This window comes from Balaenoptera acutorostrata, chromosome X, assembly GCF_949987535.1.
Source record: "Balaenoptera acutorostrata chromosome X, mBalAcu1.1, whole genome shotgun sequence".
Lineage (NCBI taxonomy): Eukaryota > Metazoa > Chordata > Mammalia > Artiodactyla > Balaenopteridae > Balaenoptera > Balaenoptera acutorostrata.
In genome coordinates, this window is record NC_080085.1 from 27,737,295 (window position 1) to 27,763,499 (window position 26,205).

The 26,205-nt window shown below is 39.4% G+C and overlaps 1 protein-coding gene across 3 annotated transcripts in view; it reads right to left on the minus strand.

Moving 5' to 3' along the window:
• Positions 1-26,205, minus strand: part of DMD (dystrophin) — a 2,123,648-nt gene that overhangs the window by 208,829 nt on the left and 1,888,614 nt on the right. For all 3 annotated transcript variants that reach the window (XM_057539128.1, XM_057539123.1, XM_057539124.1), the window contains one exon: positions 6,816-6,876. In XM_057539128.1, the coding sequence (XP_057395111.1) occupies positions 6,816-6,876 (61 nt within the window). The remainder of the gene's footprint in view (positions 1-6,815; positions 6,877-26,205) is intronic.

Genomic DNA, 26,205 nt, shown 5'->3' on the forward strand with positions numbered 1-26,205 from the left:
TCTTTGTGTACAAAGCCTTTTGAAAAGTCAGAGCACCAGGCTTCTGGCAGCGATTTCACAAATTTAATTACCCAGAGATACTCACCAGTATCCTCAAAGACTGACAGCTGAAATTAGACAGCTGATTCTCTATTACATCCGCTTCCTATTATCAACGGTGCTAAACAGTTAAGCAAAAAGTTTAATATTATTTGTCCCTCCCATCTTGATAAGATTGATGATGCAATAAGAATCCTCAAGGGCGATATGAAGATTCGTTTTCATTCCTCTGGAAAACTGTTATGAATAATTTCTGTTTCAAAGTCAACATTCATAAAATCAGGGAACGTCGGGACTGGAAATAACCTGTGATCTCATGTGATTCAGCCCCCTTGGATGACAGATGGAGAAACTGAGGCTCAGAGAATATAAGTGATTCATCTTTGGTCAAATAGCTAGTTAACAGCAAAGTTGCAACCAGACTTCAAGTCTTCTGTTGCTTGGTCAATTTACTATTTCTGCTATTTCATGTGGTCTTATCAGCTGCTAAAAGGTATATTTTTATTTTTATTTTTTTATGGAAGCATCTGGGATTATGGATGTGAAATGATAACGTAAAACCCACAGTCCAGGCTCCCCTAGTGAACGCTAATTTTTTTTAAACATCTTTATTGGAGTATAATTGCTTTACAATGGTGTGTTAGTTTCTGCTTTATAACAAAGTGAATCAGTTATACATACACATATATCCCCATATTCCCTCCCTTTTGTGCCTCCCTCCCACCCTCCGTATCCCACCCTCCCTATCCCACCCCTCTAGGTGGTCACAAAGCACCAGCTGATCTCCCTGTGCTATGCGGCTGCTTCCCACTAGCTATCTATTTTACGTTTGGTAGTGTATATATGTCCATGTCACTCTCTCACTTCGTCCCAGCCTACCCTTCCCCCTCCCCGTGTCCTTAAGTCCATTTAAAAGGTATATTTTTAAGGAAAATATACATGTGAAGGATCTTACCAGAAACAGCACAAAATTATATTCCGAGAAAAACTAAGAAAATCTCTGCCAATCTCAACCAATGTTCAACTGAATGTCAGAAGACTAGAATCATTCCTAGAACAGTGAGGTATCAGGAATGAGACATGGGGGAGTGTTTTCTAAGCTGGATATCATAATCCGGTGTTCTTTATAATAAGAGCCCACCTCATTCTCAGAAGATGTTTCCACTGCAAACTAGCCAACAGAGATATTTAGCACGTTGATTTGCCGTTAAAGCTGAGACATAGCTAACTACTGCTTCCTCTCTATATAAATATAGGTACAGGAATAGTAGTCAATAATTCAGAGGAACAAATAAACTAATCTAAAACTTGAATCAGAACAACTCCTGGCACAAATAACAGGGAGCTGGAGCAAGAATGAGGGCAAGATATGCTTTAAATATGGGAGGGATTTGGAATCTGAAGAACTGTCCAGAAAATAGAAATAGAGGCAATATGGTATGGAAGGAGATGGTGTCAAAACTCAGATGCTGGGACTTCCCTGGTGGCGCATCTGCCTGCCAAGGCAGGGGACACGGGTTCGAGCCCTGGTCCAGGAAGACCCCATATGCCGCGGAGCAACTAAGCCCGTGCGCCACAACTACTGAGCCTGCGTGCCACAACTACTGAAGCCCGAGCACCTAGAGCCCATGCTCCGCAACAAGAGAAGCCACCGCAATGAGAAGCCCCCGTTCACCCCAACTAGAGAAAGCCCACACACAGCAACAAAGACCCAATGCAGTCAAAAACAAACAAATAAACAAACAAAAAACTCAGATGCTACTGGAGTTAGAGAGCAAGATTCATCACTTTAACCGTGAATAGACCAACAGGATACAAGGAGACACAAACACCAAAAGGTAAGTGTAGGTGGATAGCCATAATTTCATGCAGAGAGTCAAATACTTGTACCAGTAGAGCCAGAGGGATGGTAGTCATAAGAATATGGGAGAGTCAGAATTCCAACCAGCAAATTTGGCAGCAGACACAGAAATAGTAATAAGAAATGTTGACTGAAGCGACAGTCAGCTTCAGCCAGGGAGGTTTTATTATATACCTCATTTTGCTAAGCAGAAACTACCAGAAAGTTGCGAGCAACTCAGATATAACAGGTGGCTGTAGAAACATGCCTGGGATTGAGAATGGAGAGAAGGGTAGGTCAAGGTCACTAGACAGCTACAGCAATGTGTACAACAATCAAAATAACCAGCAGGAAAAGACAGACACTTCTTTAGACATGAGTTGTTTCTTGAGCATTGCATGTAAAAAAGAGCTGAAGAGTTAGCATGTTGCCCAGAACCCCATTTTTCACTCTTTTGTGAAGTACTTCAGAAATATTTAGAAAGGCAACCTGAAGAAATGCATTGCTGGTGATTGAGTCAGCAGGTTTACTCCCAAGTTTCATTAGTGAATGCCTCCCAATATTTAGCAACTGCAGTGTCTTTGAAGGAGGAAAGGACCAGCTTGCCTAAAAATCAAATCCTTCCTAAGAGTCAGCTGGCAGAAATATAAGGTCAAACACTTGATCTGGTATTACAGAAAAGTAGCCACAAACCAACCTTCAGCTAGAACTAATATATGTAGAACAGGTTATGACCTCAATTAGTTTCTCCATTTCTGCACCAATGGGAGATGGTGAATAGCATTTACTTTCTTCATGACTGAGTGGAGACTAGAGACGATGCTAACAAATTTAATAACCAATATTTGGGCCATTCCAGTCACGACATCCCAAGGAAGATACAACAGAGCTGGAAAAGATCCAGGGAAAAACAACTAAGATAATCAAGGGGACTGCTTATCTTTCATTCAAGGACAGACTAAAAACCTAAAACGGATTAGAATTTCTCAGACTGGGAAGATGAAAATGAAAAGGAGTTAGTGAGGGGATGTGAGATTAAAGTCGACTCTGGGTAAATATAATTGTATTCAGTGAATTTCATAGCACTTAATTGGGGCTGTCCCTTGAGGTTAAAGGATTAGATTAAAGAGAAACTGAAATATATCTTTAGTTGTTTATAGAGAAATCATTAAGTTTATAGAACTTATTATTGCTAAAACAAGACTGAAGTGGAGAGTGGGGAAAGTTTAAGAAACCATTGGATATACTCAATGCCAACTGATTTAACAGTGCATTACTAAGAAATGGTCATGATGCATCCTAATTTTTTTGAAATGAAAATTACTAGGTTGACTGACAACACAGCCATTGGTGCCTACATCTGGGACAGAGTTCTGGGCTAGCTGCCCTGTTGGTCTGACCCAGAGTGCTATTTCTTATGCTCTTATTATGTCATCTATGCAACAAACATACTGCATGCAAGTTTGGGATTCCTAAATTCTTTTGACAGTCCAGAACACAGAAGAATAATTTTCTAACTCATTAAGAAAGCAAGAGAGTCCCAGCTCTTGGCTCCACTTGGTTTACCCATATGGGAGTATGCAACATAAAAAGGTGAAAGAAATTCTAACAGAATGCAGCAGCTGGTTAAAGGCTATTATACTGAAAATTTCATGAGTTTGACAGTAGGCCAAAAGACTACAAAATGGCAGAGAATGGAAAAGGCAGTTGTAACAGGTTGAACATTGTTGGTGATTATTTTTTCAGTGGCAATGAAAGCTGTAATCAAATAACCTGAAAGAGATGCTGGCAGTGGTAGGAAAGCCCCAAGGGAGAGGGAATATGAAGACTGTAACAATGATGTATGCTATGGACTAATAAACTAGACAAACATGTAGTTTGAAGTTTCTTAGCATCATATGAAAAGCTGGTGTCACGATGCAGGCATAACCACTATCTGATTTGCAATCTAGAGCAGAAGACGTTGTTAATGACTTAAAACCTCAAGGATGAATGCACGACTCAACAACTAACTGCAACTGTGCTATTAGTGTAGAAACCTCTTGTTATTTAGATGATCAGTTTATCTCAGCATTAAAAAGGAAACATTATAAAGCATTAAAAAATATCCAGAGAAAACACTTGCCTTTGCAGCTGGAAATGTGTGGTTAAAAACTCTTGAATGGAAGTCAGGACAAATAAGAAAGAGGACGAATGGGGACTGGTTGAAATAACGTCATTATCAACTTACTATTATTGTTATTTGTGGACCAATAAGGCATCTCAAATTACGAATGGCATCTGCAAGTGCATGAAGTCCACTGGACCTTGTACATCAAAGTCATTTAGTGTAAACAGAATATTTTAGACAACAGTAATGTGTAATAATAAATCACAAAGGACATCAATAATCTGTTTACTGAAAATGTAAATTTCTTGAACATGCGTTCTCCCTATATTATGGCTTAACATTTTAGGGGTATATTTGAGAAACTGTACAATCTCTAATTTCAAGTAGATTATAATCGTACAGAGAATTGATCTCCGTAAAGTTTCAGGGACATCTTTGAGAAATTAGGTAATCCCTCATTCCAAGGAACTGATCACTTCAGAGGCTTTTAAGGTCTCCATACTCACCTTTCTACTAATTTTCCTGTCTACTGTTCTCTGTTTCTTACCATTAAACTAGGAAGAATAATAGTCCTAAATTAAACACCAAGATTTAAGCTCTTTAAACGGGTATCTGGAGAAACTGGAGTGGGTTGAGAGGGCATATCTGAAGCTAATTCACAGTGGAAAAATAGAATTCCTATGTTTTTTTTAAACTGAGAATTTATATTGTGTTAATAATGAAAATAAAGAATTTTTTAAATAAAGATAAACTTCTTGAAAAAGAAAGCTGAGATCTTAAAGTTTTTGAATTTGGACAAGACCATGGAATGAGCCACACTCATTGATTCCTACAGCTACAAAGGAACTTAGATATCATCTAGTCCAACTCCTTATTTTATAAATAAGAAACCAAGGTTTGTACAGCTTAAGTGACTTGCCCAAGGCCATACAATCAACTAATCACAGAGCCCCCGAAGTCAAGGTTTCTTATTCCCAGATCTGTGCCCCTACCAAAACTGCCACCATGATCTTCAAGTTGGTGAAAGAGCACTGGACAAATAGGAGGACAAATAGAGAGTATCTGTTCTCTGATCCCATCAAGGAGCAGTAAGAAACTAGTATACAGGGAGGAATTACAGCTTTTCTGGAATTTGTCTTCTTTTTATTTTTTGGACCGAATTCATTTTCACTGCTTCACAGAACTGTACTGGGATCTTTTGTAGTAGGTGTAACATCAGGGAGAAGGTACATATTTAGGGAAAGGACAGTGGGCCTAGGGGAGCACTCTAGGAATCCCGTGTGAGACACTTAATGAGCCCTAAACAGGTAATAATTTGGAGAATGATGGCTTAAAGATGTCTTGAATTCTCAGGTGATCCTAAAATCTTGGCTACAAAAGGAGTCATTCTTTTAGCTCATAAAGGAATTGGATAAAGTGAGAGTTTTATAAATGGGTTGAAAAAGTAGCAGGTCTCAAACATCTTAGTCAGAAATGGAAATTTGTAATGACGAAGACACTGATATAGAAGATGACTGGGAAGAATTTGAACAAAATGGTTCCACGAAATATATAGTGGATGTAAAGCAATATAGTGCATGTCCAAATCAATATATTATTTAAGAAAATGGGTGATTTTAAATAGGTATTAAAACACGTACTTTAGAGTGACTAAATAACTATATACAACAAAAATAATAAGATAAAATTAAAAATAAGAAAACTAAAAAGCAGGATCAAAACATTGAAGGAGAATTTTTAAAGTTAAGAGATACCTTGTCTGTATAATTTAATAAGACACATTTTCCTAAAGGATGTATCTCTCCTTGAAGAGCCAAAAAAGTTCCCTCACCCCCATTCTTCTGAGTTAACAAAATTGAGGCATAAAATCAAATTTCTTGAGAACTGTAGTAATGAAGATCTAGGAATGCTGTTATTGCTTTAGAACTGAATTACGAAGAACTGATGGGCAGTGGAAGAATAAAAACAGACTTGATAAATGGAAAAACATTTAACATTTTTAGTCAGACTATGGCAGAAGCAAGTTCAAAGACTTAAGTTGGTACTGAAGACTATTTCATGAATCCAATTAATTTCAATTGTTGTTGAGGTGGACGATAGAAACTTAAATTTAAGCTGGACTCAATTATACAACTGATGAGAAACTGTTAAGGTATCATAGTAACTCAACATCCTCTCTCCTCTTTCTTCCATGGTGACCCAATGTATCATAATTTGTATTTCATGCAGCATCTTGCAGAAGGTGCTTCTAAGAACTATATTCCTTTGACTGACACAAATGACCCCTGGAAACAGTATCATTTCTGTTGTTGCTATGTGAAAAATGCTGAGTGCTACGTATCAAGAATGAACACGTCAGCTCCACAAATCCAGAACTGCTACTGACTGCCTTTTGGGTACATCAAGTATTTATTCACCTAAAACAGTTTGGGTACAGATAGCTGCAGACATCTTCCATCTTTGTCTAAAGAAGAAGTGTGGGAAAACGCCTAAATAAATAAAATTGTTCTTGTAAATAGTCATTGCCACTATCCATAATATTATCAGCAGCTTTTCGTTCTATTATGAAAAATCCACACCACCTCCAATCACAAAACACAGCGTATATGCTGCCTTAAATGGATTTTTCCTAAAGGCGACTCCCTGTAGCATCAGCAGGTTTTCAGTGGTAATCTTAGCATGAGTTACCTATCCAAGCTTCCTCGGGGAAGAAAGAACTAGGTATTGTAGGCCAGGCTAACGTCGAGTTTTAAAAATAAATTCATCTGTGAATATACATATTAGCCACAATAAATGCTTTTTTAAGAAATGATGCTTTCAACTTACTTGATATAGTAGGGCACTTTGTTTGGTGAGATGGCTCTCTCCCAGGGACCCTGGACAGAAGCTGAAAAAGGGGGGGGGGGGAAAGGCAAGAGGTCAAGTTCACGCAAACAAGAAAGACAACATTAATCTCCAGAATTACAATTTTACACTGATATTGGTCTGTTTGTTCAGTTGCCCATGAAGACAGGACGGATTAACCTGCTGTTCTAATCCTAATCTAAGTAAAACTGAACTCATTCAGGCACAAAGATAAATGCAAAGAAAAAAAAAATTCCACTGCTAAACCTATAGAGCAGGTAAGAAACTGAAAGAGTAAACTGACGGGTTTTCTCTTATGTGTCTCCATTGGGTGCTTTTCTTATAATACTTCCTGTTGCTGTTTCTCAATATCTTTTACTATTTGATTGACTGGGTTTTATTAGTTTAGCAGCTGAAACATCCCTCTGTGATATATTTACATTCTAAGTTATTGAAGCTAAAGTACTCCACTTATCACTCTGATATGCTTGTTTTTCTCTTTATTTGGTTTAAACAGAATCCAATTTCATTTACCGATGACATGTTTAATTGGTGCCTCAAAAATGTCAGCTGACCAGCATGATCTTATTAGAAAAGATAACCAAAAGTGAGAGAATGGCACCCGATACCAGAGTGTAATAAAACTTTGGTGATGAGTGATGAATCCTATAGGTGAAATTAAATTTCCCATACTGGGAATTTGTTTTATAATGACTTTATTGTGTATCAGTCAAATCAGTCATCTTTAAACTGTGTTTTAAATGCTTAAACTGTAGGGGTTCTTTTCTTTCCCAGAGTTGAAATACTTTTTATATACGGTTTAATACGATAGCGTTTTTTGTTTCTTTAAGACAAAATAATCATGTTAGTGGACACTATACCATTTCCTTAACAATAAAATCTTCCCCCTGAACAGAGTTTTAAGAAACTGGAGTTTTTGAGACATAGAATAGCATCAAGAATATAAATATAAGAAGCATTCTTATTAACGGCTAGCAATTTTATGGGTATGTCCCTTCTTTCCTGAATTTTCATCCTGCTTATAATTTGAAACACAGCTGATGTTGACCATTGTTTCCTCCTATGAAAAGCTCCCTTCTAAATTAGTTTCACAGTAAATTCACTCCACAGTGTATTGAGATGTAAGAAAACATCAAAGCTAATATATCCTTGACTACACTGCATAATATGACAGAAAAGCTTCTAATAAAACTCTGCCCACTGCCAGACAATTTAAGGGTAATGAAACTATAGATTCTTTGTTTTATATAGAGTAATAGAGGGATCGAATCACCCAACCTTCAACCAGACATGCTGCTTTGTACCTTGGCGATATGTCATTTAAAAGATATAGGACATGAATTTGTATTTAGCTACCTAATTGCACCTTTTCATTTTGGCAGATGGATTTTTAATATGGAGAAAAAAGACATTTATCTGCTGTTTCGAAGTAGTCCCTTGCCTTCAAACTCTCTCTGTCCTTCTTTTTCTATTCTGTCTCCTTTGCCTTTGTCATTCTCTGCCCAACTCTCCTCTTGTCTGTTTTTCTTCTCTAGGACACAGCTCTCTAGACCAGATTAGTTCAGAGTAATAAGAGCTGATTTGGGGACTTAGGCTGAACTCTCTGAACTGCCTGGCAGAGTCTGATGTTATGGAAACCTAAAAACCCAAGCCCTCTGTAGCATGAAACATGGTGGAGAGCCAGAAATCATAGCTCCTGGTTGCTCAGCGTGCCCTCTTCCTAAAATCATGGCATCACAGAAGGAAGAAGAGAACTCCAGAGAGCACTTGGTCCAGCTCTCATTGGCTGTATTGCCAAGTCTATGAATGTCTAAACTGAGAAAGAATGCTTATCCTTTTCTTAAAGGTCACTATGGGCTGAGCCCCACCATTTCTCTCATTATCCGTCTCCAGTTCTTTATCATTCTAATGGTCCAGAAAGCCTTTCTGATTTGGAGGATGCTGAGTACGTCCTCTGGTAGCAGAAGAGTCTGTTTGCATTTCCTATATTACTCCTAGGCATCTCTCAGAAAGAACTGGTCTACTGGCTGCCGGGGTGGCCCGGGGGGGGGGTGGGGGGTGGGGGGTGGGGGCTCCGGCTGAGTGAAACAACCTTCAAGCAGAAAATCTAGCAAGGAATAGAAGAAAAGTGACGATGCCACGCTGAGCTCATGGCCAGACCTGTAGGTATCTATAGTTGACTTTGCATTGCTAAACATTAAAAGGAAAAAAAAATTCCCCCCAAAATGCCAGAGAAGTAGTCAGAATATGCTTGAACTAAAGAGCTGAATGGATTTAATTTTAAAAATTCCAAAAAATAAGTTCCAGATCCATATGAAATTTTAAGCTTTTGTAACTGGAGTTCTTGTTAATTTTTATAGAGTATATAAATTGTATACGAAAATTGTTAATTTTTTACTTTCTAAAATAAAAGCCTTCTGCCTTTATGTGTAGCTATTAAACAGATCCGATGGTGAGATTCAGTGAAATTTTTGTGCTGAAAGATGTTTTTCCCCCTTTGATTCACAGTTTATAAATGCACCTAAGCAACTGCTTTGCAGTCATCATTTGAAGGTCTGAAATTTTACACTAAAAAATGTCCTTGAAGCAATAAAAAAAGAAAAATAACCACAGCCTTCCCCCAATCCTCCCCTGCTCCATCACTACCACAGACACACACTGGAGCTACTTGCTTTAGAAACGACACACAATCGGACAATGGTTCTATGAGATTGGAATCAGTGCCCCTTCTCAGGAGATTGTTAAACAGTTGTTGGGCAATTTCGCTTGGGGCTGCCAGATGATTCTGGTCTTGCATATATTCAAAAGTTGATCCAATATATGGTAACTCTCATAAGTGTGTCCCAGAATTATCATTTCATTTCTTGCAGAAATGCCAAGGCCAACAACAGCTGTTTTTTATCTCAGTGTACCAGTGGAAGCTTGTCATCCTTCACAAAGCTAGCCTACGCGATAGACACGCACACGTCTCTTATGCCTGATGTGGCCATTTTTAGTAGCCCATCAAAAGCAGATTTATTGGCAAATAGTTTTTATGACACTATGCTGTCCTTTGGTATTTTCTTACACAGATGTTTCTATAACTGCTATATGTAATTCCAATGCAGCTTTGTGATTCAGATTCTCGAGTGTAAAAATCATCCATTATCATATGGCAACAGCACCGTGGGGTATTGTCTACTGAATTTAAATAGCAAACTACGTACGAGTTTATTTATTCCAAAACCAACCTCTGAATTTCCCCTTGCGTTACAGATGCAGTACGTTATTAAGAGCAAGAAAGGGTAGCAGCTCTCCCTTCAAATGCTTTTCCTCCCTCGAGGTGACAGGATTCAATACTGTGCCCAAGGTATTTTTGAAAATCACAAACACAGGCTCCAGTGTTTAAGGGAAGTTCTTATTTCAACCACTTTCTAATGCATGATGAACAGAATGGGCCAAGTGACGCACCCTGGTGTTAAGCCATGTTTTAATCGACACAGGGGCCTAACCAGAAAATGAAGACGAATGCTAATATCATTTAAACTGTGTCAAAAGAGCACTCTCTGGAATTCAGACCCTCATACATACATTAATCTTTCTACTTTTCTTTTTTTTTTAAATTTTTTAATTTAATTTAATTTATTTTTTTATACAGCAGGTCCTTATTAGTCACCAGTTTTATACACATCAGTGTATATATGTCAATCCCAATCGCCCAATTCATCCCACCACCACCCCCACCACCCTGCCGCTTTCCCCCCTTGGTGTCCATACATCTGTTCTCTACATCTGTGTCTCAATATCTGCCCTACAAACCGGTTCATCTGTACCATTTTTCTAGGTTCCACATATACGTGTTAATATACGATATTTGTTTTTCTCTTTCTGACTTACTTCACTCTGTATGACAGACACTAGGTCCATCCACCTCACTACAAATAACTCAATTTCGTTCCTTTTTATGGCTGAGTAATATTCCATTATATATATGTACCACATCTTCTATATCCATTCATCTGTCAATGGATACTTACGTTGTTTCCATGTCCTGGCTATTGTAAATAGTGCTGCAATGAACATTGGGGTGCATGTGTCTTTTTGAATTATGCTTTTCTCTGGGTATATGCCCAGTAGTGGGATTGCTGGATCTTATGGTAATTCTATTTTTAGTTTTTTAAGGAACCTCCATACTGTTCTCCATAGTGGCTGTGTCAATTTACATTCCCACCAACAGTGCAAGAGGGTTCCCTTTTCTCCACACCCTCTCCAGCATTTGTTGTTTGTAGATTTTCTGATGATGCCCATTCTAACTGGTGTGAGGTGATACCTCATTGTAGTTTTGATTTGCATTTCTCTAATAATTAGTGATGTTGAGCAGCTTTTCATGTGCTTCTTGGACATATGTATATCTTCTTTGGAGAAATGTCTATTTATGTCTTCTGCCCATTTTTGGATTGGGCTGTTTGTTTTTTTAATATTGAGCTGCATGAGCTGTTTATATATTTTGCAGATTAATCCACTGTCCATTGATTCATTTGCAAATATTTTCGCCCATTCTGAGGGTTGTCTTTTCATCTTGTTTATGGTTTCCTTTGCTGTGCAAAAGCTTTGAAGTTTCATTAGGTCCCATTTGTTTATTTGTGTTTTTATTTCCATTTCTCTAGGAGTTGGGTCAAAAAGGATCTTGCTGTGATTTATGTCATAGAGTGTTCTGCCTATGTTTTCCTCTAAGAGTTTGATAGTGTCTGGCCTTACATTTAGGTCTTTAATCCATTTTGAGTTTATTTTTGTGTATGGTGTTAGGGAGTGTTCTAATTTCATTCTTTGACATGTAGCTGTCCAGGTTTCCCAGCACCACTTGTTGAATAGACTGTCTTTTCTCCACTGTATATCCTTGCCTCCTTTGTCATAGATTAGTTGACCATAGGTGCATGGGTTTATCTCTGGGCTTTCTATCTTGTTCCATTGATCTATGTTTCTGTTTTTGTGCCAGTACCATATTGTCTTGATTACTGTAGCTTTGTAGTATAGTCTGAAGTCAGGGACTCTGATTCCTCCAGCTCCATTTTTTTTCCCTCAAAACTGCTTTGGCTATTCGGGGTCTTTTGTGTCTCCATACAAATTTTAAGAATTTTTGTTCTAGTTCCATAAAAAATGTCATTGGTAATTTGATAGGGATTGCACTGAATCTGTAGATTGCTTTGGGTAGTATAGTCATTTTCACAATATTGATTCTTCCAATCCAAGAACATGATATATCTCTCCATCTGTTGGTCTCATCTTTAATTTCTTTCATCAGTGTCTTATAGTTTTCTGCATACAGGTCTTTTGTCTCCCTAGGTAGGTTTATTCCTAGGTATTTTATTCTTTTTGTTGCAATGGTAAATGGGAGTGTTTCCTTAATTTCCCTTTCAGATTTTTCATCATTAGTGTATAGGAATGCAAGAGATTTCTGTGCATTAATTTTGTATCCTGCAACTTTACCAAATTCATTGATTAGCTCTAGTAGTTTTCTGGTGGCATCTTTAGGATTCTCTATGTATAGTATCATGTCATCTGCAAACAGTGACAGCTTTACTTCTTCTTTTCCAATTTGTATTCCTTTTGTTTCTTTTTCTTCTCTGATTGCCGTGGCTAGGACTTCCAAAACTATGTTGAATAACAGTGGTGAGAGTGGACATCCTTGTCTCGTTCCTGATCTTAGAGGAAATGCTTTCAGTTTTTCACCATTGAGAATGATGTTTGCTGTGGGTTTGTCATATATGGCCTTTATTATGTTGAGGTAGGTTCCCTCTATGCCCACTTTCTGGAGAGCTTTTATCATAAATGGGTGTTGAATTTTGTCAAAAGCTTTTTCTGCATCTACTGAGATGATCATATGGTTTTTATTCTTCAATTTGTTAATATGGTGTATCACATTGATTGATTTGCATATATTGAAGAATCCTTGCATCCCTGGGATAAATCCCACTTGATCGTGGTGTATGATCCTTTTAATGTGTTGGTGGATTCTGTTTGCTACTATTTTGTTGAGGATTTTTGCATCTATATTCATCAGTGATATTGGTCTGTAATTTTCTTTTTTGTAGTGTCTTTGTCTGGTTTTGGTATCAGGGTGATGGTGGCCTCATAGAATGAGTTTGGGAGCGTTCCTTCCTCCGCAATATTTTGGAAGAGTTTGAGAAGGATGGGTGTTAGCTCTTCTCTAAATGTTTCATAGAATTCACCTGTGAAGCCATCTGGTCCTGGACTTTTGTTTGTTGGAAGATTTTTAATCACAGTTTCAATTTCATTACTTGTGATTGGTCTGTTCATATTTTCTATTTCTTCCTGGTTCAGTCTTGGAAGGTTATACCTTTCTAAGAATTTGTCCATTTCTTCCAGGTTGTCCATTTTATTGGCATAGAGTTGCTTGTAGTAGTCTCTTAGGATGCTTTGTATTTCTGTGGTGTCTGTTGTAACTTCTCCTTTTTCATTTCTAATTTTATTGATTTGAGTCCTCTCCCTCCTTTTCTTGATGAGTCTGCCTAATGGTTTATCAATTTTGTTTATCGTCTCAAAGAACCAGCTTTTAGTTTTATTGATCTTTGCTATTGTCTTCTTTGTTTCTATTTCATTTATTTCTGCTCTGATCTTTATGATTTCTTTCCTTCTGCAAACTTTGGGTTTTGTTTGTTCTTCTTTCTCCAGTTCCTTTAGGTGTAAGGTTAGATTGTTTATTTGAGATTTTTCTTGTTCCTTGAGGTAGGCTTGTATAGCTATAAACTTCCCTCTTAGAACTGCTTTTGCTGCATCCCATAGGCTTTGGATCATCGTGTTTTCATTGTCATTTGTCTCTAGGTATTTTTTGATTTCCTCTTTGATTTCTTCAGTGATCTCTTGGTTACTTAGTAACGTACTGTTAAGCCTCCATGTGTTTGTGTTTTTTATGTTTTTTCCACTGTAATTCATTTCTAATCTCATAGCATTGTGGTCAGAAAAGATGCTTGATATGATTTCAATTTTCTTAAATTTACTGAGGCTTCATTTGTGACCCATGATGTGATCTATCCTGGAGAATGTTCCGTGCACACTTGAGAAGAAAGTGTAATCTGCTGTTTTTGGATGGAATGTCCTATAAATAGCAATTAAATCTATCTGGTCTATTGTGTCATTTAAAGCTTCTGTTTCCTTATTTATGTTCATTTTGGATGATCTGTCCATTGGTGTAAATGAGGTGTTAAAGTCCCCCACTATTATTGTGTTAGTGTCGATTTCCTCTTTTGTAGCTGTTAGCAGTTGCCTTATGTATTGAGGTGCTCCTATGTTGGGTGCGTATCTATTTATAATTGTTATATCTTCTTCTTGGATTGATCCCTTGATCATTATGTAGTGTCCTTCCTTGTCTCTTGTAACATTCTTTATTTTAAAGTCTATTTTATCTGATATGAGTATAGCTACTCCAGCTTTCTTTTGATTTCCATTTGCATGGAATATCTTTTTCCATCCCCTCACTTTCAGTCTGTATGTGTCCCTAGGTCTGAAGTGGGTCTCTTGTAGACAGCATATATATGGGTCTTGTTTTAGTATCCATTCAGCAAGCCTGTGTCTTTTGGTTGGAGCATTTAATCCATTCACGTTTAAGGTAATTATCCATATGTATGTTCCTATGACCATTTTCTTAATTGTTTGGGGTTTGTTTTTGTAGGTCCTTTTCTTCTCTTGTGTTTCCGACTTAGAGAAGTTCCTTTAGCATTTGTTGTAGAACTCGTTTGGTGGTGCTGAATTCTCTTAGCTTTTGCTTGTCTGTAAAGCCTTTGATTTCTCCATCAAATCTGAGTGAGATCCTTGCCGGGTAGAGTCATCTTGGTTGTAGGTTCTTCCCTTTCATCACTTTAAGTATATCATGCCACTCCCTTCTGGCTTGTAGAGTTTCTGCTGAGAAATCAGCTGTTAACCTTATGGGAGTTCCCTTGTATGTTATTTGTCGTTTTTCCCTTGCTGCTTTCAATAATTTTTGCCTTTAATTTTTGCCAATTTGATTACTATGTGTCTTGGCGTGTTTCTCCTTGTGTTTATCCTGTATGGGACTCGCTGTGCTTCCTGGACTTGGGTGGCTATTTCCTTTCTCATGTTAGGGAAGTTTTCGACTATAATCTCTTCAAATATTTTCTCGGGTCCTTTCTCTCTCTCTTCTCCTTCTGGGACTCCTATAATGCGAATGTTGTTGCGTTTAATGTTGCCCCAGAGGTCTCTTAGGCTGTCTTCATTTCTTTTCATTCTTTCTTCTTTATTCTGTTGCACAGCAGTGAATTCCACCATTCTGTCTTCAAGGTCACTTATCCGTTCTTCTGCCTCAGTTGTTATGCTACTGATTCCTTCTACTGTAGTTTTCATTTCAGTTATTGTATTGTTCATCTCTGTTTGTTTGTTCTTTAATTCTTCTAGGTCTTTGTTAAACATTTCTTGCATCTTCTCGATCTTTGCCTCCATTCTTTTTCCGAGGTCCTGGATCGTCTTCACTATCATTATTCTGAATTCTTTTTCTGGAAGGTTGCCTATCTCCACTTCATTTAGGTGTTTTTCTGGGGTTTTATCTTGTTCCTTCATCTGGTACACATCCCTCTGCCTTTTCATCTTGTCTATGTTTCTGTGAATGAGGTTTCTGTTCCACAGGCTGCAGGATTGTAGTTCTTCTTGCTTCTGCTGTCTACTTTTATATTTGGTGGATTTGTAGTTTAATAACATACTTGGGTCAAAAGAAAGTGGGGGCAGTTTATGACAATAAATAAAATACAGCATTCACTGGGGACAACAGAGAAACCTCACCTACGGGGTTATGAAAAAGGCACTAGGGAGGATCAACTAGCCACTGGCACTTGGCTCCTCAGATGTATGCAAATTCCAGGAATGGTTTTATGGACACACTCTATGAAGATTGACTCTAGAGCAACGTTTCTCGACCTTTTGCCACTATGTGCCCCCAACTCCAGGTATCTTTTTAGACATTTTTGCTCCTGATCACCCTATGCCACAGATATACTGTATAGACATCTGTTTCTGTATTGTATGTATCTGTGCTCTACATTTAAAGAGTAAGATTTTTACATCCCCCTAAAACCAATTTTTGACCCCTTGGGGGCAATATCACTCCCATTGAGAATTCTTGATCTAGAGGAAGTGATGGAGGGGGTGGGGGAGAAAGGAAAACCCCTTCTGTGCCTGAAACATGACCTCAACTAGCTTATTTGATACTGAGTGACCTGTGATGTGGGTATTATTATTATTTTTATTTTGCAGATGATGAAAGAGTTAAGATCACATGGAATGACACGTCTAAGGTCATAAGTCAGTAAGTATTATATCCTAATTTTGGTTTATTACTCGAACTGAAGTCAGATGATTCAGGAAATGGAGAAAACAAAGCTGTCGCCTGTCTACTCTGTACCACGCAGTGTATGTTTCTTAATGTAATCCTTCCAAACACCCTCCATGGTCACGCTATTCCATTGTTGCACATAAAGAAACTGATGCTCAGAAATGGTCAGTAAACTAACCCAGCTAGTAAACGGTCACACAGCTAGTAACGAGTGTATCTAGGATTGCCACCAGGTCTTCTCTTCCTTGGTAACAGAATTTCTAACTGCTGGGTACAGCAATGTTCCCAAGGCTTATGAATGTCACTTGAGGATATTCAGGTGAGGCTTCTGGGAAAGTTCTTTAAAGGTGGCTGACTAAATTGAAAGGCAGCTTTGCCCTTTTCCCATCCTCTTTCTCCCTGCCTTAGATGTCATGATGTCCAGAGTTATAGTAACCAGGAGAACAGAAGCCGTCTTCGTTGCAGTTCCCCAGAAGTAGACAGAGACAAGGATATGAGTGCAATGAGTTTGAGCCATGATTTAGGGAAGCACTGGTAGAAGAGCCGTAAGTGAGACAGGGAAGGGAGGAAAGCTGATAAAGTTTGCATTACTGCTTCGGACACCTGGGGCCCAGTGCAGCTGGGGCTTCAGTGTAGAACACACTGAAGAGTTATCCCTCGTACCCCCCAGGGGAATGGGGAACTTATCTACTATTGCTTGAGGGCTATTCCTGGAGTATGGGGAGTCTTTAACTCCCCGGCACTTCTGGCCTGCCCCTCGTGCTGATGAGCAGGTTCTGACGGCCAGAGAAGAAGGCCCTAAAGGCAGAGTCACAGGTATGTGTAGCTGGAAGCCCAGGCTTGGTGAGCCTGGGCATGGTGAATGCAAGAGGGGATATGGGCAGGACTCTGACAACTTATGCTACAGGAGCTATGCACTAAGAATGACTGAGGAAAAGATATGAGAAATCTGCATTCCTGACGAATATGCAGTTATCATTCCGGTTTCTCTCTGGATTTCTATGTGAGAAACTTATAAACCCCTACTTTGTGTAAGCCATTGTTATTTGAGTTTTCTGTTACATTCAGGCAAACCTGCTTCTAACTGAACCACTCTCACCCACTCAAACCACCTATGGTTGCTCACATCATTCCTGGCTTACATTTTAAATGGCTGAATAGTATTCCATTAATGGAAGTACCATGATTTATTGAAGAAGTTCCCTCTTTGGGAATATTTAGGTTGTTTCCAGTTTTTCACTGGTATGAGTAAGGCTGCAATGAACATCTTTGTAGAGAAACCTTTGCACACATTTTTGTTAATTTTCTTAAGCAAAATTCCTAGAAGCATATTTACTTGATTCAAGGAGAGGAACATTTTAAAGCCATTTTATACAAATGACATTCTTGCCAACAGGATTCTTTCCTTATTGATCAAGGTGGAAAGAGAAAACTCCACAGTCCACAGGTCAATGGCATTCAGTTGGTATAATTCTCAAGGCACGTTAGATATATTGCATGATACAGTGGACTATTTGAGAACATGCGTTTCACATCCCCTCTTTCCATGATAGCTTATAAACTTTTTGAGCTCAGAAAGGCATTCAGCACAGTGGCTTTCTATCTCAAATCCCAACCTAGAGTCCTGAGGGGTATCTGGATCACTAAGGGTGTCCAGAACACATATTCAGAAGGACTGTACTTGAGTCCTGACTCCACCGTCATTGCACGATCTGAAGCAAGTTTTGTTTTCTCCCTGAGCCTTATTTTTCTTATATGCAAAATGGGAATAATGATATCTCCCTTACCAAAATGTTATCAGGATAAAATGAGAAAATGGATATAAAATTGCTTTGCAAAATGTTAATTACCATACAAATCATGTTTGTAATCACATACTTATGGGATGTTGTCTGAATGATAGTAATCCTGGAATCAATCTCTCTGCCTCAACTGGGCAGCATTGGTCTTTAACCTTTGGATCCACTCTTAACTACTATTAATGTGCCTCATACAGTATAAAGTGTGGCAGAGAGAAATGCCTTTGAACATTATCTAACTGCCTAGGCTTCTGGTACTTCTTTCTTCATCTCTGTCTGCTTAGACCAATGCCATCTGCCCAACAGAATCTTCATTCTTAGGTAGACCACTTGTCCACTATTCACCAGCGTGAATGATGAACAGATTAGTTCATATATGATACAATGGGAAATAGAGGGTCATAGAATATTTTATAATAAGAGCATTCTGATGATGAAAAGATAAGAAGATGGTTCTTGTGGTGCTATATACAGTGGATTAGAGGTAGGAGAGTGGAGTTCGAGAAGTAGTTCAGAAGTGAATTTGGTGCCCAGTGAAAGTGAGAAATCATAGATGACTCTATACTTCTAAGACTTAGTAGGCAATTGGGAGTTTCACTGACAGGAAAAATAAACTGGGAGATGAATTTCAGATAAATTATGTGTTTAGGTTAAAATATTTGTAAGGTGGGTCTTTTCACTGAAACTCAGTGAAAGAACAAGACTGTAAGTACTGTAAGTATGGTAGCTGAAGCTATAAAAATGGCTGGACTCTTTAAGGAAAGAAGGCTGTTAAGAGAACTGTACCCTGGGGAATGCACCAAAATGGTGGTGGCAATAGAAAAGCTGCAAAGAACTGTTGGTGGGAAAGTAAACTGATACAGCCACTATGGAGAACAGTATGGAGGTTCCTTAAAAAACTAAAAATAGAACTACCATACGACCCAGCAATCCCACTACTGGGCATATACCCTGAGAAAACCATAATTCAAAAAGAGTCATGTACCACAATGTTCATTGCAGCACTATTTACAATAGCCAGGACATGGAAGCAACCTAAGTGTCCATCATCGGATGAATGGATAAAGAAGATGTGGCACATATATACAATGGACTATTACTCAGCCATAAAAAGAAACGAAATGGAGTTATTTGTAGTGAGGTGGATGGACCTAGAGCCTGTCCTACAGAGTGAAGTAAGTCAGAAAGAGAAATACAAATACTGTATGCTAACACATGTATATGGGATGTAAAAAAAAAAAAAAAAAAAAGGTTCTGACGAACCTAGGGGCTAGACAGGAATAAAGACGCAGACCTACTAGAGAATGGACTTGAGGACACGGGGAGGGGGAACGGTAAGCTGGGACGAAGTGAGAGAGTGGCATGGACATATATACACTACCAAACGTAAAATAGATAGCTAGTGGGAAGCAGCCACATAGCACAGAGAGATCAGCTCGGTGCTTTGTGTCCACCTAGAGGGATGGGATAGGGAGGGTGGGAGGGAGGCGCAAGAGGGAGGAGATATGGGGATATATGTATATATATAGCTGATTCACTTTGTTATACAGCAGCAACTAACACAACATTGTAAAGCAATTATACTTCAATAAAGATGTTAAAAAAATAAAAATAAAAAAGAGTGGTGAAGGCCAAACCAGATCATACAAGCTGATGGAGCAGGTAGACAGAGGGAAAGTAGCAGGATTAGGTTCTAACCAAGCATTTGAGAAGCTGTGTATGAAATGAGGATAACGTAAATGCAGAGGGGGAGTATCTGAGGGTTAGTCATGCCTCTCTCCTGTCCTGTAAACCAGCCCATTTGATTTGTTTCTTTATGCAATTTGTTTAGGGTCTTCTTTATAATAATAAATTCCATGAAACTTATTTCTACCTTTTTTTATATCCTAAGGTCATAATCAAGATTATAATACAGTGTTTCAGTTTTCATGTAGGTATCAATGCCACATGTACATGTATATATGTCATTTTTCCCCACTGCATTTGCTTTCTGTATGATTTGTATTCTCTTTTGATGTGATCCATATAGTTCCTGTAGCAAGAGTAAGTATTGTCATTTAAATGAAAGGCCAAGTTAAATTTAACACTTTCTAAAACATTAAAATAAGAATAGTATTTTATACGTCTATATCATATATCAAAAGTAAAGATTCAATGAAAACTTTAAGATCACTTACTAAACCTTCAAAGATGGGCAGATTTTCCATAAAGATTTCAACAGCCAAGACAGATGGGCTACATTCCAGAGGGGAAGGTCACAAGAGTGATGAATGAGACCTCTAATGTCTGCCATAGCTGTGAAAATCTTTATGGCTAACTAAAATTCCTCACGAATAACAACCTGTAAATATTATATGAGCTGTCAGACAGATAACACAGCTCTGAGACCATCGCGTATGGTGGACAGAATATCACACCATGGGATTTGTCATTTAGAATATCAGGCTGACATTTGATCTGGGAAGTCAAGAGTTCATACTAAACTGCTTGGCAAGGTGACTGAGTTGTGGAGATAAACACCATGTCTGACATCCAGCGCTGCTGGCTGCACAGTCCCGCAAAGTCTAATAACCAATATTTGGTGCCATTACTCGAGAGAAAAGCTCCTTCAAACTGACTTATACAAAACTCCAGGAGCCTCACTGTGATTATTAAAGTAAGTAAAGAAAGCAAGCCTCATAAGGCCCCATATAGGAGGATAGGTGCCTATATAAATCGAGCCATGACTGACTCATGGAATTTCTGAATAATTTCGAACAGAATTGGCTGACCGTGTTAGCACAGAGCTTTCCTCTGGGTAAAGGCGGCTGCAGTCTTAGGCCGCCTGGGTTAGCCAGGTTACGAACAAATGAGCGCCACGTTGCCAGGTGCGTTTAGCATCTCTCCAGATGTGCTTTTAAAAGGCAGCAGGCAGTCAGCACCGTCCGCTGAACGCTCTCTGTGTGAATGGTACTGGATTAGGCACCAGGGACATTTCAAGGAAAGTAAAATTTGAAACCTGAGCCAGTAGGGAGCCACTCAGATATTAAAAACCAAATGACTACAGATGGGATGGATATGCATTTAGGAGGCAAGATAAGAGTGAGAAAGAGCTCAGACTATGATAGCAATAAAAGCAATAAGAGGGTGGGAGAGATTACATTGTGGCCTCAATTCTTTACTCCATTGTAAAAGAATTAAATATCTATACCTTAGTCAGAGCCACAGGGCTGGCAGAGCGTGCTTCCCGGCCCCTTGTCCTTGGGCTTGACCATATGATTTGCTTTGGCCAATGGGGCTTCAGCAGACATGATATGAACAGAAGCTTGTGCTCCTACGCTCTGGTGAGCTGCCATGAGCACATGCCCCAGGTGGCCTCTGATCTTTCAGCCTGGGCCTCAAAACCCACCACATCTAGAGACAATCTGAACTGCTCCAGCAGCCAACCCGTAGATCAAACCTAGCCAACCTGCAGCCTGAAGCAGAGCTCCCCAGTCAAACTATCCAGATCACCTGAACTATAGTTGACCTGTAGACCCGGAAGTATGACAATAGAAACTTTCCATTCTCATATAGGAGGGCAAGGGCGAGAGGGTGAGAGGGCAAGAGGACGAGAGAGCAAGGGAGGAAGAAGGGGAGGAGGAGGGAGGGGGAGGCGGAGAGGGAGAAGGAGAGGGTGAGGGAGAGAAGAAAGAACATCAGAGAGATTAAAGAATAGAAAAATATTCGCAAGCCAAGTCTCCTCCAATTGCTACTAGCCACTTCCTCTACTATCATCCAAAGAGTTAATGGGGATTATCCCCTTTAGTATATGCAGTCGAGACTTGTGGGTTGCCACTCACTAGTCCCTGGAACCCCTTCTCTGAAGCTGATAATCCATAATGGTTACAAGTGTGAACTTGAATATGTGATTAAACTTTTCCCGTCTCAATTTTCTCTTCTGTGAAATGGAGACAATAATATTCCTTAGTTTACAGTGTTGGTGTGAGGATTAAACAGGTTAATCCATGTGAGATGCTTTCCTCAGTGTTAAGAGCTCAACATTTTTTGTATTCCTATTCCCACCCCTATTATTATTATCATCATAATTAATGTAGTGAGTTAGCAGGATATGTATTCTATTAACTAACTCACTGCCAGTGTGAGGAATCCCAGGGTAACCAGGCAAACGAGAGAGACTCTATGGCTGTAGAGTTAAACAGACTGTTAACCACCAAGTCATGGGCCTAGGAAGCGACTCCACCAAATAATCCCTCTTCTTCCTTTCCCAGCCGTTTTCTGACTCTTCAAAAAAATTTTAGGCAGTTCTCAGAGTAATAAAACTGGAAAGAAGACAAATCTTCCTTTTGGCATTCTGATGTTGGTGTCAACTACAAAAGTCAGCTGTGTTTTATCATTCTATATTAGTATTGCTTAGGAACTCAAAACAAGTAGGTAAGCATTTATAGAAAGAAATAAAACATTTCATTTTCATTTCTATTTTCAGTTCTGAGTTTTAAATTAAATTTCACATTACCAAACTTACTATCTTTTTTCTTCTATTTAACTTGGTGCAGGTGGTTCATGTTAGGGTAATTACCTGACCTGTTCTGTCTAAGACATAAGCCGTGTTGCCCTTTTTTTTGCCCTAAGATAGCAAGGGTTCTAGTGAGCTTCTGTGTTGGGCTCTAGGAATAACCAAGGATTTGGTTTCAAAACTTTCCCTCTTCTCCTGACAGCTCTAATGGATGCATCTGCTCCAGACTGCCTGGGCCAAGTCTTTTGAATTAGTCTCTTTCTCTTGACAGCTGGCCTAGGTCAAGTTCTACAACACGAACTCTCACCGTTTACCTTTTGAGACTAAATCCCACTGTCCTTAACTCACATCATAAATGAGCTCATTCCATTCCATTCCTCTTCTACATTTTTTCCCAGACATTTCCTGCTCAGATTTTCTCTTTCAAGTCAAATTGCCCCCATGTTGACTAATCCTTCAATTATTCTCTCGTCTGCCTATTTCTAGCTCATTAAAACATTAGCACTCTCTAAAACCTATATTTATATTCATTATACATACATAAGAAATCCCTTTTCTGGACAAAAGGGCTATAAGGAGGCTACAGGTGAAATTGGAAAGGGGGACAGTCATCATATCAGAATGGATAAGGAGAAGGGAGAACCTGATTTTCATCACTGAACACATCCTGTGACTCTTGCTAAGTGAAATCAAGGGCCAAGTAATCAGCTGAAGTATTCTCTGCCAGATTCCTATCAGATGAAATAGTCTCTACCTTGGATTTGCATGTAGCTGCAGGGACAATGTGCATTAATACTAGTCTATAGAGAACATCTCATTTTCCTCACTGTACAATTTCTCCTTCCACTCCACTCCTGTAACACCCACTATTTACCACAACTATAGAGGGTCATGGTTATTTTAATAGGTCTATCTCTTTTTACAGGTCTAACTCAAATGATTTAGAATTTGAGTGTCCCAAAGCCAGGATTCTGTCTTCCTCATCTTCCTATTCCAAGTGCCTAGTGTTTGTTAAGAAATACGTGAATGAATGAATGGATGCTACAGGCACAGTAAGTCAGATCATGTCGCTTCTTAGCTTAGAACCCTCCCAAGTCTTCCCTTCATACTAAGAACAGATTCCGCCTGCTTTTAACTGCAGTCGACAAGACTCTACCTGCTCTGGCTACTGGGTGCTCAGTGACCTCCTATTATTCAGCATCTTGCTTCCTCGGCTTCAGTCATACTAGCCTCTTTATTTTTCCTCAACCCCCCTAAGGACGCTCCCATCTCAGGGCCTTTGCATTCACTGTTTCCTCTACCTGGAACCCTTTGCCCCCCCATATCTGCCTGGTGTGCTTCCTCATTTCTCTATGAAATGTCACCGCCCTGACCACCCCATTTAAAGAGTTCTTTTCCCCTATCACCTCTAGCCCCTTTAGACTGCTTGATTCTTCTTTATCAAACTGATCATGACCTGATTGCCTTCTCCTATTAAAATTCAAGCTCCATGAGAGAGAAATTTTCTTCTATTTACTACTGTTTCCCCAGTACCTAAAAAGAGTTTGACCTATATTGGTCATTGAATAGACATTTGTTGAGTGACAAAATGAATCAATTCTTAGCTGGCTGAAAATAAAGTGAAGCTCATAACTTTTTCAGGACATTAGGCTAGGCACTAGACTAAGTTCTTTCCTATCATATTAGAGTGGGAATAATCTTTAGAGTGCGCAGTTATTCATTCAACCAAGGCACATCCTGCGTCTATCTGCAAGGTGTTAGATGCATGAAATTTAAAAAAAAAAAAGAAGCAATGCATGTCCTTTACCCTTGTGGCGCTCAAACTCCAACCCATTTCCTTTTATGATCTATTTTATTGAGTCTCTTTCATTCTAACCCTTGCCTGTCATTGGTATGTATCCTGCTGAGCTTTAGGTGTGAGGCAAGGAGCTGATGTAATTTTAAGCTGTCCCAAAAGTCCTTACCCATTAATGGAGCTCGTGAGGTCAGACACCTTAAATAATGATTATCACTACATACACTGGACAAAATCATCAACATCGTTATGAAAGCAAGAGTAAATCAAGTTACCCAGTGACTAGAATGAGTCTATTATAATGCTTTTCTTCTCAGATGCTTCTAAATGTCTGTCAGTTACATTGCCCTGTCACAGATTGGGTTCCCCAGGAAGCAGACTCTACGACAAAGTTCAGAGAGCAGGGTATTTAGTACGTTGTGCCTTTGCGATCACCACGTATGGAAGGGCGAAGAAGGAAGCAGGAATGGCAACAGGGAGAAGTCAAGCAAGGATGCGGGCCCAGTGACAGTCTCACTCAACCCCTCAGGGAGCTGCCCGTGGAAGGGGTGTGATCTTAGGCAAGGCAGCTGAGGCCATTCCCGAAGGGACAGACAGCTGAAGGTTGTCTCTTCATTGAAGGGGACCTAGAAGTGCAGAAAAGTAGTCTCAAATGATTCCCAGACAGAGGCCATTCTACCTAGTGTTCCATGTGACCCTACTGCAGTGGCCCCAAACTGTCCAGGGGTTTGGTATACAGGAGTGGTCCTCAACCAGGGGCAATTCTGCCCTCCAGGAGACATTTGATAATATCTGGAGACATTTTTGGTTATCCCAACTGAGGGAGAGTGGTACTACTGGCATGCAGTGGGGAGAGGCCAGGGATGGTGCTGAACATCCTATAATGCACAGGACAGCCCCCACGATCAAGAATTGTCTGGCTTAAGATGCCACTAGTGCCCAGGTCAAAAAAGCCTGGTTACATTCTGGCCTTGGCTTATGAGATGGTCTTCATCCGACATAGATAGTAAATAAGTGAACCAATCAGATGCTGTTTCTTAGAGAGCCTGATTGTAACACACAGAGAGAAATTTAGATGGTAGAGAGGTGGGGAAGTTAGAAAAAAGTCAGGGAGCTAAAGAAGAAAACAAGTCACAAGGCAGTGGAAACTACGAGTAAGGAGAAGGTGGAGGGAAGAGAGCAGCTCTGTACTAAGAGAGCCTGAAGTCTACAGCAGCAAAGGCAAATACAGAGAGAAGCAAACACATGCTTCACGGCGAACGTTGTTCCCCATCCTTCCTTATGTTTCCATGTATCCTTAAAATGCCCCTCATCACCTAAGCCCATCCTTGTTCCTTCCAGCCTCAAGGAGACACAGCGCATTCCGAAGCACATCTGCAGTAGACTGAAATCAAGATGATGGTTACTGCTGATATCTGAAAGTATATTTAAAAATTCAAAAGAGTGGTTTTTTAAACCAGGAATAGTTTATGTAAGTCTACAAAAAAAAAACCAAAATGCCTTTTGTCCTCACCTCAAAGTTCTCACCAAAAAGTATTTTCTAATCCCAAACTGGCTGTGTTCTGAAAATGGAAAACATCCAAATAGAAAAAAACAAGAGTAATGATTTTTGCCCACAGGGATGTGATTCCACCATTTCTGTTGTGCAAAGCTTTGTACTTTGGGACAGATGACAAAATGCTACCCTAGGCCAAACGCACAAATGCCTTCATTTTCTGGGGAGTGTAAAAATATACCTTTCAGAGCCAGCATTCCACTAAAATAGTGCCCGTGTGTCAGGAAACTGATCCAGTGCTGTGATGCTGGTCTCCCTGCCCTAGGTCCTCGTGAGGCCCAGAGGAATCTGTCATGATAAGGAAGATGAGATAAGAAAGAAACAGGTGCTTGCCTCATCTCTGCCATGCCACGAGGCTAATTTCCAC